General features: G+C 44.4%; 3 protein-coding genes across 3 annotated transcripts; all 3 read left to right on the top strand.

The window, feature by feature from the left end:
- Positions 1-429: 429 nt before the first annotated feature.
- On the top strand, positions 430-2,940 carry EAF01_000886 (uncharacterized protein; the record flags this gene model as incomplete). The annotated part of the gene is made up of 6 exons (XM_038909136.1): positions 430-517; positions 663-1,071; positions 1,122-1,199; positions 1,261-1,743; positions 1,796-2,508; positions 2,558-2,940. The coding sequence occupies 6 exons, from the start codon at positions 430-432 to the stop codon at positions 2,938-2,940; spliced, it is 2,154 nt and encodes a 717-aa protein (XP_038776042.1).
- Positions 2,941-3,887: 947 nt separating this feature from the next.
- Positions 3,888-6,347, top strand: EAF01_000885 (uncharacterized protein; the record flags this gene model as incomplete). Its single annotated transcript, XM_038909135.1, has 5 exons — positions 3,888-4,022; positions 4,094-4,227; positions 4,290-4,842; positions 4,895-5,654; positions 5,704-6,347. 5 exons carry the CDS (start codon positions 3,888-3,890, stop codon positions 6,345-6,347), a joined length of 2,226 nt encoding a protein of 741 aa, XP_038776041.1.
- Positions 6,348-12,203: 5,856 nt separating this feature from the next.
- Positions 12,204-16,709, top strand: EAF01_000884 (uncharacterized protein; the record flags this gene model as incomplete). The annotated part of the gene is made up of 3 exons (XM_038909134.1): positions 12,204-12,848; positions 12,915-16,481; positions 16,575-16,709. 3 exons carry the CDS (start codon positions 12,204-12,206, stop codon positions 16,707-16,709), a joined length of 4,347 nt encoding a protein of 1,448 aa, XP_038776040.1.
- Between the last annotated feature and the right edge of the window lie 657 nt (positions 16,710-17,366).

Raw genomic sequence — 17,366 nt, 5'->3', positions numbered from 1 at the left:
CTCGAGGCAAGCTAGCTTAAGCATGCTTACTTTTTGTTACCTTTTGTGACTTTTGAAGTATCTTCTGATACGACTGAATCAAGCCGTTGACATGTCCTGTCAAGATAATATAATTGATACGAAGAAAAGGGGAAGTTTTGGGTGTCCAAACGTAGCATGTAGTAAGCACCACGTGACACATCGAATGTAGAGGGATCCGCATCTAGTATCAAACCCAGTAGTCAAGCACCAGTTCTCAATTGCAGGATCGTTTTATGGTCCGCGTACCTTAAACTCCTCGTCATCCGCCCATATCAGTAGGTCGACAACACACAGCCTTCTTTCAACATCATCAACCAACATCGTATTGAATCACAAAACTGTACTACGAATCGAAAGGGAGATACAGACGCCCAAGTCTCTTCTGTTTCATTTTTTCTTATCATATGAATGCTCATCTTACCGTGTGGGATCCACAATAAAACAACCACGGCCATTCAGGGTCTCGGTGTTAGTGACGTGCCATCTCATCCACTTCGTGAATAACTCCCTACCCCGACTTTTCCCCACCAATCCAACTCCGCGCGACTTGGGCTGCTGCTACAGCTCAATTACCTTCAACATTCCTTCTCCAAAATCATCTCGTCGTCCCGCTAACATACCATTACGAACATTGTCCTCAGCAAGCCGATTGAATCCTAACCAAGGACTGCTGGGCTCGGACGAGAAACAGGGTCGGCGGTCTTCCCTTTCGCGCTCAACGTCACCTGGTTCCGAATTCTCGTGGAGTGACACAGGCGATCTTGCAGAGCAACTCGCAGACGAGGAAGACCCGTTGCAAATTCGACTACGAGCATCCCTTGACGAAGAAGTTTTTGGCGGCTCTTCGAAGAGAAAATCAAGAAAAAGAGTGCGATATAACGACGAGGCTACCGATAAACAAGAGAAACATTATCATCCTGGACTTGTTAAAGAGGATATCGAAATACCAGATCCTGGTCCTCGAAGAATAACTCGAGCTGAGCATATTCTAGCCGCAATCATGTCGGGAGGTGAGAGGCAGATGCACGGCCTGACAGGCCGGCCATTAGTGTAAAGACCTTGAGCAATACGCCCTATGCACTGAACTGACGATGAGACAGGTATTTTACTAGTATTTTTGTATCATTAGGTGTGTTCCTTTTTGGATATGATCAGGGAGTTATGTCTGGCATTATCACGTATGTATTATATATTACTGTAGCTACTTGGAATTCCAGTTCCTGGCTAATTGCCTTGTAGCGGTCCTTACTTCAAGGATTATTTCAATCAGCCCTCTCGAGCCGAAGTCGGTACCATGGTTGCTATTTTGGAAATCGGTGCATTTATTTCATCGCTTGTCGTCGGAAAGGTCGGTGATATAATAGGTCGAAGAAAGACAATTTTATATGGCTCCTGCATCTTCTTCGTTGGAGGCGCGCTTCAGACATTAGCAACTGGCATGCCTATGATGTTGCTTGGTCGTATCATTGCAGGTGTGGGTGTGGGTATGTTGTCTACGATTGTTCCTATATACCAATCCGAGATATCACCCCCACATAACCGCGGAAAACTTGCCTGTATTGAATTCTCGGGTAACATCACAGGATATGCAACCTCTGTATGGGTGGATTATTTCTGTAGTTTCATCAAGGGAAATATGTCATGGAGAATACCTCTACTGATGCAATGCGTTATGGGCGCACTTTTGGGTGTTGGAAGTTTGATCATTGTCGAGTCACCTAGGTATGTATTATTTTTCTGCATGAAATGTACTTGCGACTAATGATCATATTAGATGGCTTTTGGATAACGATCACGATGAGGAAGGTATGGTAGTTATTGCTAATCTATATGGTGGTGGTGACATTCATGACCAAAAGGCAAGAGAAGAATATCGAGAAATTAAGATGAATGTTTTGTTGGCTCGTCAGGAGGGCGAGAAATCCTACAAAGATATGTTTCGACGATATCGTACTCGTGTCTTCATTGCCATGTCTGCCCAGGCCTTCGCTCAACTTAATGGCATTAACGTTATTTCATATTATGCGCCGCTTGTCTTCGAATCCGCAGGTTGGCGTGGTCGCCAAGCAATTTTAATGACAGGAATCAACGCTATCACGTACTTCCTGTGTACCATACCACCATGGTATCTTGTAGACCGCTGGGGCCGACGCTTCATTCTTCTTAGTGGCGCAATAGCTATGGTTATATCGCTATCTTGCATCTCTTACTTTTTGTTCTTGGACATAAAGGCTACACCGACTTTGGTTGTTCTATTTGTCATGATATATAATGGCGCTTTTGGATTCAGTTGGGGACCTATTCCATGGCTTTATCCACCCGAGATTCTTCCCCTCAGCATTCGATCCAAAGGAGCAAGTTTGTCTACCGCCACTAACTGGGCCTTCAATTGGCTCGTAGGAGAAATGACGCCTATTCTACAAGAATTGATCACATGGCGTTTGTACTTGGTTCATGCGTTTTTCTGCGCAACCAGTTTTGTCGTTGGTAAGGCTAGTGCTATTCCCCACCAAACTAAAAATCTAACAACTCACAGTATATTTCATCTATCCCGAGACAGCTGGTGTACGATTGGAAGATATGGACATGATATTTGGTGACGCGACCACAGCAATGCCCACACCAGCTACTAGAGCCGAGAGCGGGTCGTTGATGGGCATCAGCTCACCCGTTCCTTCTGTTGACCTGAGACGTGGTTATGGAGGCCCAAATGGTATTGGACCTTCAAGTGCCATTCCGGGTCTCGATATCGACCCACCCAATGTTTCTATCGTCAATGGAAAGCCTCAATATGGGGCAGATGAAGAGTCTGGAGAAGGTGTTGGAGGGTGGATATCACGTATGGTGAATAGAAACAAAGGCGAAGGAGACAGCATCAAAAGTGGGAAATATAAGCCATTAGATCAAGACGAGGAATAAGCGGCTGTATTAGTAGGATACACGGACATTAGATTGGAACTAGCAACAAGCGGGCGTACATGGAAGCTCGAAGGAGAGAGTGTAATACCAGTGCCATCTAGAGCACAATAGAATGTGAATTTATGGGAATTTGTAGAATATTTCTAGTGGCCAGACATTTTACAATCTATAAGGGTTTCAAAATCCAACGCTCAAATCTTTCCAATATCACTGGCATGTGCATCGGATTTTAACAAGGTCTGAGAACTCTCAAAACGACGAAAGCTAGCCTGGCTACTGTAATTAGCCCCGTGTTATAATTTCGTCTGACGTTGACACCCATGGGCTGTGTTCCGAAAAACGTGCGTACTTTGATCTAAATTGTGCCTTTTTGAAGTTCAAACATAGCTTGATGTATTAGTATATGTGCCCCAAATAACTAATGAGTGGTAATTTGACATATAATGAAATGTATTACTGTGAAAAGAAAATTAGAATAAATACCCAGGTAGAATGTACTTTCATCTACTTGCTTCAGCCTCGTCAGCAGAGAAGGACAGATTTCGGGTATATGTGGTAGTGGTGCACTAAATTTAGATACCCCAATTGAATTCAAGCAAGGTAGATTTAGTATAATCTTTTAGAGCTCGACTCCTTTTTACAAACTTTCACAAGGGATTACGTCTTTAGATACTTCCTCTTCTTCTTCCTCTTCATCTGCAAATCTACTCTTAGAATTTGTGGAGAGATGCAAACCTTTGTTAATTAATTTACTCTTCTTCAATTCTCCGACATTCTCTAGAAGTTTTTGAAGTTGCGACTCTCGACATTTGACAGCCGCAACCTTAAACTTGGGCCACGAACTTTATACTGCTACTGCAAATCATATTACAACTGAGAGTTGCCTTGGGAGATAATTATAGGGAGGGAGGAAGCTTCTTTCTCGAAAACTCTCGCAGATATTCGAGATGGCTTCCGATAAGACAGCTGTTGCTTCTGGTGCGGATCATACTCAAACAACTCGTCGACGCAATGTACCATCATCCAATGGAAGTCTTGTAAACACGGTGGAGATAGATGACAAGAAGACACAAGTCAAGAAGGTGAGCAAACCCTGAAAGGTTCTGCCTCGATAACATTGGGTCAATAGACTAAGGAAATCATTTCATTATAGGGAAAGCAATCCATAGTAGGATTTCTCGACGAGTGGGAGTTCTTAATCGCACCATTGGTTTTTACCATATTCGCATTCTTCACCAGATTATACAAAATCGGCCTTTCGCCTATTGTTACTTGGGATGAAGCTCAGTAAGCATATTCTTCATATTCGAAACTCTTTGAGATTGTGGACTGATCATGTCTGGATGTAGTTTTGGAAAATTTGGGTCCCATTACATCAAAAGAGAATTCTACTTCGATGTCCACCCTCCTCTTGGAAAAATGCTGGTCGGTCTTTCCGGTTATCTTGCAGGTTACAATGGCACTTTCGAATTCAAATCGGGGGAGCAATATCCTGAGGATGTGAACTACACTTTTATGCGTGCCTTCAACGCTTTCTTCGGTGCCGTTACTATTCCATTGGCTTACTATACTGCTCGCGAATTGAACTTCAAGAGACCGGCTGTATGGTTCGTTACATTGATGGTTTTGTGCGAAAACTCCTACACCACAATCAGTCGCTTCATCCTCTTGGATTCTATGCTCCTATGCTTCACATTCACCACCGTTCTCTGCTGGGCTAAATTCCACAATTTACAAAAGCAAAGTTGGACCCCTGAATGGTTCGTTTGGCTCTTGTTGACTGGTGTAAGCATTGGCTGTGTTTGCAGTGTGAAGATGGTTGGCCTCTTTTGCACAACCATGGTTGGTATTTACACAATCGAAGATTTGTGGAACAAATTTGGCAATATTCGAATGCAAAAGGTAACACAACTCCGATTCCTTTCTTGAGTTAATTGGACTTACATATGTTTAGGTCGAGCTCGCCTCGCATGTCGCTATCAGAGTGATTTGTTTGATCGTTATCCCTATAGGAGTTTACGTTGCCTCCTTCGCTGCCCACTTCGCCATTCTTCAAAACAGTGGGCCTGGTGATGCTCAAATGAGTTCCCTGTTCCAAGCCAATTTGAGAGGAACTGAAGTTGGAAAGGATAGTCCACTTGAAATCGCTTATGGTTCTCGGGCAACGATCAAGAATATGGGATACGGCGGTGGTCTTCTTCACTCGCACATTCAGACCTACCCCGAAGGATCCAACCAACAGCAAATTACTTGCTACCATCATAAAGATGCTAACAACGAATGGTGGTTTTATCCTAATCGTTCTCAGCCAGAATTCGACCCAGAGGCACCTCTCAGATATGTTGCTGATGGCGACGTTCTACGTTTCGTTCATTCACAAACTGGTCGCAACCTCCACTCACACGACGTATCAGCGCCTATTACCAAGGCTGACAAGGAAGTCTCATGTTATGGAAACACCACTGTCGGTGATGACAAAGATCACTGGACTATGGAAGTTGTCAAGGATGTTTCCTCAAATGATCGAAGCAAAATTAGAACCTTGACTACTGCTTTCCGACTCAAGCACACAAGTTTAGGATGCTACTTACGAGCTGGTAACGTTAACTTGCCACAGTGGGGTTTCAAGCAAATCGAAGTCACTTGCACCAAGGACAACAATCCCAAGGATGTTTACACTCACTGGAACGTAGAAGCCCACTGGAACGATAAATGTACGTTGATTTTGCCTGACAATGAGGAATATACTGACCATCTTGGTAGTGCCTGCTGCTGATGCGGGAGCTTATAAGTCTCCTTTCATTCACGACTTCATTCATCTGAATGTTGCTATGATGACTTCGAATAACGCACTTGTGCCAGACCCTGACAAGCAAGATGATCTCGCTTCCTACTTCTGGCAATGGCCAATTCTCAACGTAGGATTGAGAATGTGTGGGTGGGATGATAATATAGTCAAGTACTTCCTTCTTGGTAACCCTCTTGTATACTGGGGTTCTACTGCCTCCTTGGGTCTCCTCGGTCTACTCGTTCTTTGGTATCTCATTAGATGGCAGCGCGGGTATGACGAGCTGAAACAGTCCGAGATTGATCAAATTCACTATGCTGGACTGTACCCAGTTCTTGGATGGTTCCTCCACTATATGCCATTTGTCGCCATGGCTCGTGTCACTTACGTTCACCACTACTACCCAGCACTCTATTTCGCTATCTTGGTATTTGGTTTCTGTGCGGATTGGATGTTAAGAAACCAAGTTAAAACCTTGCAATATGCCATCTATGGCGTTTTGTACGCCTTGACGATCGCACTTTATATTTTCTTTATGCCCATTTCATGGGGTATGGTAGGACCTAATAAGGAATACTCTAGGTTGAAGTGGTTTGATAGCTGGAGGGTCACAGATTAGGGTGCGCGTGATAAAAGTGAGAGGCGAAGATAAATGCCTTCATGGATGGCGAGGGAACAATTATATCTTGAGGTAGATGGATGGACGGGTGAATGGATGGCAATATCGTCCTGCGGGAAGGAATAGACCGGGAAAGGAAAATCTGGAAAGGGGAAAAATCCGGATAGCAAGGTGGGTGGATGGCCTGACTCATTCCGATATGAATTTCTACTTTACGTTACGGATAAATATGTGTAACAAAATTTTGAATGTTTCATCTCTTGTCTTATCTTATGGTGCAGGGCTGAAATGTGTTTGTTGTATTGTATGTTTGTATTCTACGAATAGGTCTTTGGGGGAAGGGGGGTGAATGAATGAACATTTACTTCAGAAGAAGGGAAAGGGAAAGGAGGGGAAGATAATGAAACTCATGACATGCAATGCAATGAACCTACCTACCAATAAGTAGTAGTATTGAATCAATAACCCTGAGAGAAGCAGTTGCAACTTTGCATCTGTATAGGTCTGCATGTGATGTCTCCAGCTGAATAGTTTAGTGTATTGTTCACTGTTGTGTATAGACATGTCGAATTATGATAGAGCTCTATGAGACGTAAAGAACGCTTGAGAAACGTACTTTGGGTTTTGGTGTTTCTGGAGAATATCGATGTGGATGGATGCTGAGCAGGAGGAAAGAGAAAAGGAGAACGTGGAGATTTCGAAGGGAGTCGGAGTCGGTGTTGAAGTTAGAGATGTGTGAAGGGGGGGGCTGAAGAGGACTCAAGAGTACAGATGAGCATCGACGATAGTACCCCAGAACATATTGTGACTAGGATATGAGTGATAATTATAGTAGATTCTGCTGCTAGTGGATGAAGAAATAAAGAGGACCGCGGAGAAAGAAGCTGACGATCGAAGATGAGAGGTCTAGAATGTGTACACGGGTCTATGATGTGTTGTTAATATTGTTTTCGTTAATGCGATGTATTCGATAACCCTCAACCCGGTTACGTGAGATGTGTGAGGGGAGGGTAACATTGTATAATGACGCGGGGATGATGGATACGATATGATTATGCAATAGAGGTTCTTGCATACATAATCATGTACCACCCCTCCCTTCCCCCTAGTTTCTAATTATAACACTTCTTCAGCGGAAGTCGAGATTACATAATTCCCGACTCAATTACTAAGTAGCTCACGTTGTGTTCCGGTTTCCTTCCGGCGTGTATACATATATACATATGTGGATATGTATATATGTCTCAGAAAAAATACGCGAGGCTGCTCCCTATCCAGGATTCATAGTGGGTTGATCCGAACATGTGAAGGCGTGACGCCTCGAGCTCTTGGGATGATCCAAACATGAGCCTCGCCAGTGTTATATGTATAAGAATCGTTATATGAAAGCGTCGGTAGGATAAAGTGCTCTTGGCATCGTTCGATGAAGGGCTTGAAGATGGTAGATTGGTGGATGCGGCGTGGCTGTGCATGTATAGGGGGCAATGCATGAAATATGTATGGTATAAATGTATACAAATCTGCCTACATTTGAAATAATTGCTTGCGTGAGTAATAGAAGAAAGAGGGTATGCAAGAGATGCTTTTTGGGCGCTTGTGCATGGAATGGTGTGCGGAGAAGTGAAGATGGTAGGTAAGGTTTGGTTTGTGTGAAGGGGGAGTTGCAAGTACAATGTATTGAATTTTATTAGAGCCCAATGTGTAACGATTGAGATGAGGTGTAAGTATGATTGGCCTGAGCGGGGATCGAATTGTGATTGGAAATTGGTCGCATTGATGAAGGGGTTCTTGATTGGATACATAGTCATCCTCGTATTTACAAAACCAATTGATGTACATGAGCGTTTGAGGATCTTTTAGGAGGGAAGAACTTAATATCTCACTGCATTATAACCGGTTTGTCATATAGTACTTGTACCTTGCAGTATTGCATACATCATGCTCACTTGAAGGTTCTTTCGTTCCTTCAATTTCGTGAGGCGATAATGCACCTTAATATTTGTAGTTGCATCTAAAGTTGCATGTTGCACTGTGAATGGACATTTTAAAGATGTGTCTGCAGTACAGCACTATACATGTGTAGAAACCCGAGATTGGAAGTTGCTGTGGTTTGTTTGGTTCAAATGTGGGTAAAATAAGATAGATGCTGTGCTAGCTACCCTGTAAACTTGCAGCGTCACATTGATGACTATCCTAGCATTTTGTTTAGCTGTTGATAGACAGCAGATTGGAACTTTGGATCAAGTAGGTTGTAGATAAGGTGGCTTCGGATTGTTGCCTTTACTTCAACCTATAAGACCATGAATGATAGCCCCATTTCGTGGGGCTGTTTGCCTGTTCTATTACATTTTGAGCCGATCAGAACTATATGTATTTTTCTGTGTTTGCACTTGCGAAGTGTTCTGACGAAGATGCATGGTTATTGATCGAGATTGTGGCTATGCTACAACTGAAGATGTGCCGAAGCATGGATGGAAACGCTTCAAACTTGCTTCAATATCTGGTATGTTTGTGCCATTGTATTGTGGCGACCGGTGATTAGCAGATCGAGACAAATTCGCGCACTGAGGTTTGTGTACTGCTTTAATTAGCCGCGGATAAGAATTTATTCGGTAGGTATCATAACAATAGTAACCTTTCAGTAGAAGAATGAAATCAACGTGCGGGGACAGAATGTCATCGACCAGGCTAGATCTTGAAAGAATGGACAGCTGAGGAGCGGGAGACAAACGTGGGGGTTCAAGATCGAGAGTAGGATATAACGGCAGGGTGGGTTGCAATGAAGATGATGTGCATCCGGGTATCCCCTGGACTCTCCATCTTAGACAAGCCATCAGTTCCGGAATGCCATTCCGTCGGAGAACGCCGGCCATTTTAAGCATATTTCCTTAGTAGCTGTTTTCAGTTAGACAATGTCTTTGCTGTACAATAATCTGTACAATAAATAACAAGATCAGTCTTTGATGCAACTAGCTCAAAGATAATAGATTAATGACTAAAACAAGTATGATTTGAACCTGAAAAAAGATGGTGGAACAGAATCAATGGTATACATCTTGCTCCTTGATTTGAAACATGACCCAAATTTTGCCTGCCCAGGGAACTGGGATTCGACATTTCTTTTAGTAGCGAAGTAGTTCCAAGCCATGGCTCTGAGAACTATCTAGCTATATTACAAGTGCTGAAACGTTCATATCGAATGGGTATCAGATTTGACCAGTTTGACATTTGGACGAGCGCTGATCGATTTTGGTAAAGCTGAACACCTAGTACAAACATCAAGAACCAAATGAGAACAGCGGCCGGAGGACTTAAAATGATGATGACTAATAAAAATGTGAGTATTAAACCCACATCGTAGATGCCGAAAGTGCTGAGGTCCGACGGAGTGATCTTCGGCTATTGGTAATTTAGTATTTGTGTACGGACTTGAAGTTCGGCTCGGGTTCTAAAGCGTGAGGCCGAAGAGATTATCGGTTGCGCCTCTCATAACCAGTGATTGGACCAAAGAATTGATTCGATTGTCAGTTATTGGTATCTTGCAGAAGCTAATCTCAGACAGCATATTGCTACTCAACCGAAACCACTTAGCTCTGATTCGTTCAGTACAAGCCATTCGACGTGGGGGTGGCAATCGAGCACAACACACGTGATATCCCTCATTCAACGAGTTGAGGTCTACCGGGCGGGCAGTAACAGACAAGACCCAAGAGAAGATCTAGTCCCCTTTCTCAACCCACGAGAGACCGTAGCCTGTCGTTGTTAGGGTCGTACGGCAGAAAAGAATACAACGGCCAGCAACATTGATTTAGTAGAGTAGAAGTGACAGACTACCAGGGCATCAAAACATAGTAAGCAATATCTAATAGTGTATTCGATAATATTCCTTGATGTTTTATTGATAAGGAGGATTGAGAAAGAATGGGCATTTTAGGAAATCATGGTTTGTTTCTCGTAGGTAAACCATACTTTGCTTGGATTTGGAAAGCATCAAGGAAATTGTGACTGATACCAAACTTTGTAGCAGATAAAACCGCTTGTACATTGAGCCATGGCCTTCAAAGGCCGTTGTATAATGGATCAACGCAAAAATCGAAAGAAAGGCACTCGTCCTATTCTGACACGATAATAATTCACTTTCATCCAAGCATGCCCTTGCTTTGGAAAGAAATAGAGAACGGACTAGCTTTTCCCCCGTGAAATTGACGACATAAACGCTTTTTACCATGCCAATGGTAATTGTATGCCTTGGCACGCCCGCATGCAAGCCACTCTCTTCACTATCCTAATGCGGATTGGACGGAAAGAGGATGGTGGTGCAAAATAGTAGAGAGGAAGGGAAGAATCGGCACCGTCTTTATCTTCGTCTCTTTTCCCATGCCCCTAAGGAGAGTCGAGATCAAAGTTTCGGAAGGTTTAAGTCGTAATGCTCGCATCGACTTTCGTCTGTTTCTCCAAGTTCGAGGTCCGTAATCGCAATCCTGCATTCACACCCCTCGTTTCCCCCGTCGCTCCACCTCCCGTTAATCTTCTCTCTGATTGTATTTTGTTTGTTTGTGAGAATTTGGCCTTGCTCGCATGTTAATCCATGCACATTCTTCATGCCACTCAATCCATCCCTCCGCCAGTTTTCCAGGTGACCCTATTTTTTCCTAGGGATCGACTAATGAATGGTTTTCTTGTTTCTGCTTCGTGCGTGTGTTGTTTGTCTCCAGATCGGTTTGTCGCTGTATTCGACTTCGGATTAAACCAAAGTCTAAATTTGGAGAAAGAGCGTAGAGTGATGTAGTAGTATCATTTTGAGTTTTCTTGAAGGATAGTTCGTGTGGGAAGACGAAGGAGCTGTTGTCCAGGTTATCTAGGTCGGCTCGTAAGTATATCATGTTAATCTATTAGGACTAAGAGCAACTTTGGCGAGAATTTACTGTGTAATAATTGGTAGATAGTGATGATCGATGTGTATCTAAGTACTGACATGTCAAAAAGCATCACCGCCAGTTCACATTTCGCAAAATTGTAAAAAATTCCAATGCTCCATTCCATCAACTTGCTCAGCCAGAATTCCATCAAACTTCACTCTAACCCTTGATCATTTGCTCGTCCTTTCCTCTGCAATCAGTAAGAAAGGGTTGGATTTGAATACCCCCTACCTACCTACCTACCTACCTATAACTACCTACACATTCATTCACCTCACACTCGAGAGACTTCGGATTAGGTAAGGACCGTCAGGTTTTCGTTGAAAACTTTATTTTAGCCTGAGGATTGAGGAATTAACAAAAAAAGACGAGGATCACCACCATCAACCAAAATCGGGGACCATTGCAGCAGTACTGTACTCCACTTGGTGCTTTACAAAGTACTCGCAATTCGTCCAGAGTATATGATACTTCTTACCCTTTTTCCACAAATTGCTACTCAATCTGCCTACCTTCAAAATACCCATTTTATTCCAGGCCTGCCTTCGACGCAACAGTCCAGCTCTAATACTACCCAACGCCAATCTTATTCGGCTTTCTACTACCTGCCTGTTGACGCACACTCACTTGGCGTACAAAGATCCTCGTCCGACTCCATACGACCGCATCCATCCCTTCCCACTACATACATACACTTGACGAGGGCAGCGCGCAATGTTCCAATAGTATTGTTGTCATTGGGATAGAGGTCATCGCCAGGTCGATCATTTCGCGCCTAGGATTCATGAACTTGTGCAGACCAGGGCTTCACAGAGTCTCTACCACGTAAGGATACACAGTGCACTCGAGGGGCCTTGTTTCTACAGTCGTAGTGGCCATGCAGGCAATATCGGAACCTTTATCTGCAAGCTCGCCGCCGTTCATTCTCAATTCAGACATGTCGGGAGCAGAGTCTGATCCCGATTTTGAATTCCTTGACAATTCACATTTGCCATTTGAGGCAACCTATAGTCCAAACAACCTCTTCGAGGAATTCTCACACGACTCACCCCCATACTACTCAGCATACGCAACGCCGAGTGTTGCCGGCCACAAAAGTCCTGAGCAGCCTTCCTTTATTAACACGGCTGTACTAGAGGCGCCCTTATCAGCCCCATCGACAGCCTCGCCGGCCGGATCGTCCCACAGCTCTACCTCCGATTCGATGGAATATAATAGAAAATCTAGTTCCGATTCGTCCGGGTCTGCTCTGAACTCAGGGACCGCAATGATAGGTGACGATATAGATATGGGGGATTGGAAAGGCGACGATGTGATCAAAGGGGAAAGTATGTCGAGTTATGGTGAATACGCTGGAAATGGAACCATTAATCCTTCAGTAATGGTCAATAATTTTGGGTTCAATGACAAGACCATGGAGAATGATTTTGACTTTGACAGTGCGTCGAGTAGTCCAAGTCCCTTTGCTGTAACAATGGACATGGAATCACCAGACATGCCGATTATAAAGCACGATACCCCTCGGAAGATAATATCACCAATGGGTAGGAAGAAATTCAGGAATCATAATAAATCAAACTCTGTAAGTCAAACATCATTCATTGCCATTTCATACATACAAATGTCCTAACATGTATACGAATGGCAGCAACATTCGGTAGCTCACTCTACAAACGGATACCATATCTGTTCGAGGGAAGCGTCACCTCTGTCTGTAGCGTCGACAAGTCAGGCGTCGTCCCCTGCAAATCATATGTTCACTAACTCACCCTCTCCCAATGTTGGGCTTGAATTCATGCACAGGGCGATGCCAACCGCAGCTCATGGCCTCCCACCATGGACAAATAACATGGAAATACCTCCCAATATGATGAGAGGCCAAGCGCACTTTAATCCCCTTTCGTTTCAAAACACACCCCAAGTCAAAGGCCGCCAAATTCCGGGCGCGCCATATACGAAGCCTACTTTGACAATACACCCCACACCATTGAAATCACGAGTTGAGACTCAAATTCCCATCAAAATGACACTTTTCCCTGTTCCTCAAGGTGTTACAAAGCTTCACTTACCAACTCAAACGATCTCCAAACCTAAACTTCTCGTTAAACCTCCGCCGGAACGCTCACCCGACACCTTGGAGCTCTATACGATGTTGGTCTGTTCTAGTGCAATGGAGAACCCGGACATTCTTCGAAAAGTTTTAGAAAGAGCGGCAGCACCCGAAGTCTCACAAAGTCAGTCTTCGGATAGTGGATCTGATGAAGAGGATGACAGAAAACCACTGAACGGAGGCGAGGTTCTGATATGTAGCGGTTGCATTACGCGGGAGAGGAAACGCGCCGCCAGAAAGAAGGTAAAGAAGGTCGAAGAAGAAGAATCATGGCATAAAGACGAGGCTAAGCGAGTCATCGTGTTCAACACTCATGAAGTTAAGGATTGGCAATCACCAACAAGCCAACCCCCTTCGGAAGCTACTGGTGACAGACCTGAACCTATGGTACCTGATGGTGCTCTGCAAGTTGATGCTCCCATGCGAATCGCATGTTATTGTAGACACCAAAATGAAAAGATCGGATTTCGGGTAATATTTACCATCAAAGACTATCAAGATCGCCTGATTGCACAAGCAATCACCTCTTCAATCATGATTACAGATGATCATAAGACGCATAACTTACTACCTATTTCTGGACAGGCATCTGGTGCGCCTGACGGACAAATGTATTCAGGTTCGACTTCATATTCGAATGAGAGAAGCTACGATATGACGTCTGGTGCTGTTCCTGGCATGCCCCCTTTCCGTGTTTCGCCAATCGCCTCGGATCTTCAGAGTCTACCACAAAACTTCATGCCATATCCACAGCAAATGAGTTATCCACCACCCAACCCGCCTCAAGCAGTTTCTACCACAATGGCACCTCGGCATCCATCGCCACAAGCATCACCTTCGACTCCATCTGGCCCTCCACTGTCCAAGAAACGCAAAGCCAGTGCTTCTGGCAAGGTTCCCACTGGTTTAGCAATGACTAAATTAGAGACGGGGCAACCGGCGATGAGCAATGGTCCTTTTGTTCCGATTAGTGCCACCACTTCAGCCATACCCTCACCATTCACACCAAACCTTCCAAATTTCTCACCAAATGAGCAGCCTTTTTGCCCACCTGCTCCGATGCAGAATATCCCAACACATTTCAACACAGGTCCTCCTACTCCGAATGGTAATGATCAGATGTTCAATCCCCATGGCCATCGATCCCAACCAGCAGAAAACCTGGCTATGCATCAGCTCTTCTCAGCGCCTCCTTCAGCGCATCCTAGTCGTGCCCCTAGTCCGAATGGTATGCGCAATAACGTTCAGATTTATCAGCCGCAGCAGCAACAAGCTCATATTCCGCAAGCTGTTGCCAATGGAATGTATGGCATGCCTCTGACTTTGAGTCCACAGCGGCCACCCGTGATTCATAAACTAATACCAAACGAAGGACCGAAAGCTGGTGGAATAGAAGTAACCTGTTTGGGCAGTGGATTTTGTCAAGGGTTGGAAGTCATGTTCGGTGATGCTAAAGCAACAACAACAACATTTTGGGGCGAGACCTCTCTAGTATGTCTTCTGCCGCCCTCTGCCATCGCGGGAACCGTGCCTGTCACGTTCAAACACCAGCATCAACAGAGACAGCAATATCCAACACCACCAATGCCAAAGCAAACTGCATTTTTCAAATATGTAGATGATGACGAACAGCAGATCATTAGAACCGCGTTGGCCGTATTGGGTCATAAGATGACTGGCAAGATGGAAGATGTGCGGGATCTTGCAAGAAGAATTGTGGATGGTCCTTGGGGAGCACCATCAGGCCAATCTCCGCCTAGTGGGGGTGGATCCTCACAGCACAGTGGTGGATTTAATGCGGCAAGCTTTGGTGTCGATGTTGAAGCAACGCTATTGAGATGTTTAGATCTTATTGATCTTGATGACAGTCCTACCAAGCCGCGTTTCAACCTGCGCAGAACTTCTGGGCAAACAATGCTTCATCTTGCTTGTTCCTTGGGATTGCATCGCTTCGTTGCCGCTTTGTTGGCACGAAACGTTAATTGTGAACCGCGAGACAAAGGTGGATTTACTCCTATGCATTTTGCTGCTCTTCATAACCATCCGCAAATTGTTCGACGCCTCATCCTTAGTGGTGCCGATCCGTTGATCAGAAGTCTTCAAGGTTATGCTCCGGCAGATATGACATCTTCTGAGGAAGTACATCGTGCCGTTCGCAGAGTAGAACATCATTCAAGAACACGAAGTGGTTCTTCACTAAAGAGCAGAACAAGCAGCGCGACATCATTAAGATCATTATGGCAACCACCAACTGCAGAGATACCTAATGAAAGCAGCATCAGTGATAGCGACGATGAGGATGACAACGAATACGAGGACGAGGATGCTGATGTTGATGTTGATGTTGATACTCCTGGTGGGACATTCCTGATGCGAAGCAGGCAATCTAGGGGATCAACTTCAAAGATCCTGAATGAGACTATCGAGATAACTAAACCTCCTATCTTGGAACTTCCCGAAGTTGAAGCAGACGAAGCGATGGCCTCCCCGACAATGGCCATGACTGCATTCAGAGATCAGATGTTCGCACAATTTACACAATTCACTGCTCAGATGCAGCACCTTCAGCAAACCTTCCATAACAACATGCATCTTGGTCTTCCAAACCTACCCCAGATGCCCCAGATGCCTACACTTGCAAACCTTCCAGATTATCAAGCTTATCTACCAAGCCCTATGGCCCGTCGTATCGGCAGCCGCCCAGAAAGCCCCAATCGTCAAGAGGGTGGCAAGGAACATGGCAACAAATGGTGGGACCTTTTCTCTGGTAATGTAACAGCAGCACCACCTGCCTACGAAGATATATTCCCGCAAACTGATCTGGATGTGAAACGAGCTTCTGCAGAACAAGCAGTCGCAGATACCATTGCTGACAGCAAATGTACTCAAATCTTTGATCAAATAGAGATGCAAGTTGGAACAACCACATCTATGGCACGTGCAGAAAGTTCAACAGCTGCTACGCAAAGAAAGCCGATGTCCATGGGAACCCTCCGAATTGGCGGGAAGGAAATAGTTACCGTGGAGCAACAGAACCAGATACAATTATTACGCCAGGAGAAACTGAAGAGGCTCAGGAGTGATAGGAAGCTATTCCTTATCTGGGTATGTTCTCATTTTGTTCTGTTTTTCATTTTCCCCCTCCCAACCCCCTTGCTCTTTCATTTGACATAAATCGAGACTAACGAAAGTCCACAGATTCCTCTCCTTCTCATAATGATGCTCGCCACATTTCACACTCGCATCGCTACCGTTTGGTCCCATGCATCTTATATTTTCACTTCTCTTACAAATCGAAACGAGGATCACGGACGTGTGATGGAAGTTTTATAATGACTCACAAAAACCACAACATCTTCCACGATCCACGCTAGCTTTTTTATTACGATTTTTTTCTTTTTCATCTTACGTTACGTCGGTTACCCCTCGATCGCCTTCACACTAGAAATGACGGCCAATCTATGCTTTGTTTATTTTGCGTTTTAGCGTTCATGATGATTTGATGGGTTGCAATGGAATGGATTTCGACGGTAGTGCTGGTGCTGATGGTTGGTTGGTTGGGGTTGGGGCTTGTTGATTCCTGGGCTTTACCTGTACAGGATAGTTATAGGAAGGATGGATGGATTGGAGGATGGAACGGGGAATATGATATGGTGGGTGGGAGGAAGTCTCAATTGTCAATTTAGCGGACATTTTTGGAAAGCGAGCAAGTGAGCAAGCGTTACGCATCATACCATGCACTGACAGCATCGCATCACACAGCGGAATCCTTTTTTCATATTAACATTCGGAATTTGTTTTCCTGGAATAGCCTAGGTATTTAATGTACAGATGGATGAAGAGAAATTCGATATTTGTATCGAATCGAATTAGGTAGCTAGTTAAGTAGGTAGTTAAAAGAGATAGATCGTGATGCAAATCATAATTGCACCACATACACACACTCTTCCATTCTATCCATCGGAAATGAAAATGACACTGAAATTGAAT

Source organism: Botrytis porri (genome assembly GCF_014898465.1).
Source record: "Botrytis porri strain MUCL 3234 chromosome Unknown BPOR_001, whole genome shotgun sequence".
In the NCBI taxonomy this organism is placed as follows: Eukaryota; Fungi; Ascomycota; class Leotiomycetes; order Helotiales; family Sclerotiniaceae; genus Botrytis; species Botrytis porri.
This window is presented reverse-complemented; position numbering and strand designations above follow the sequence as displayed.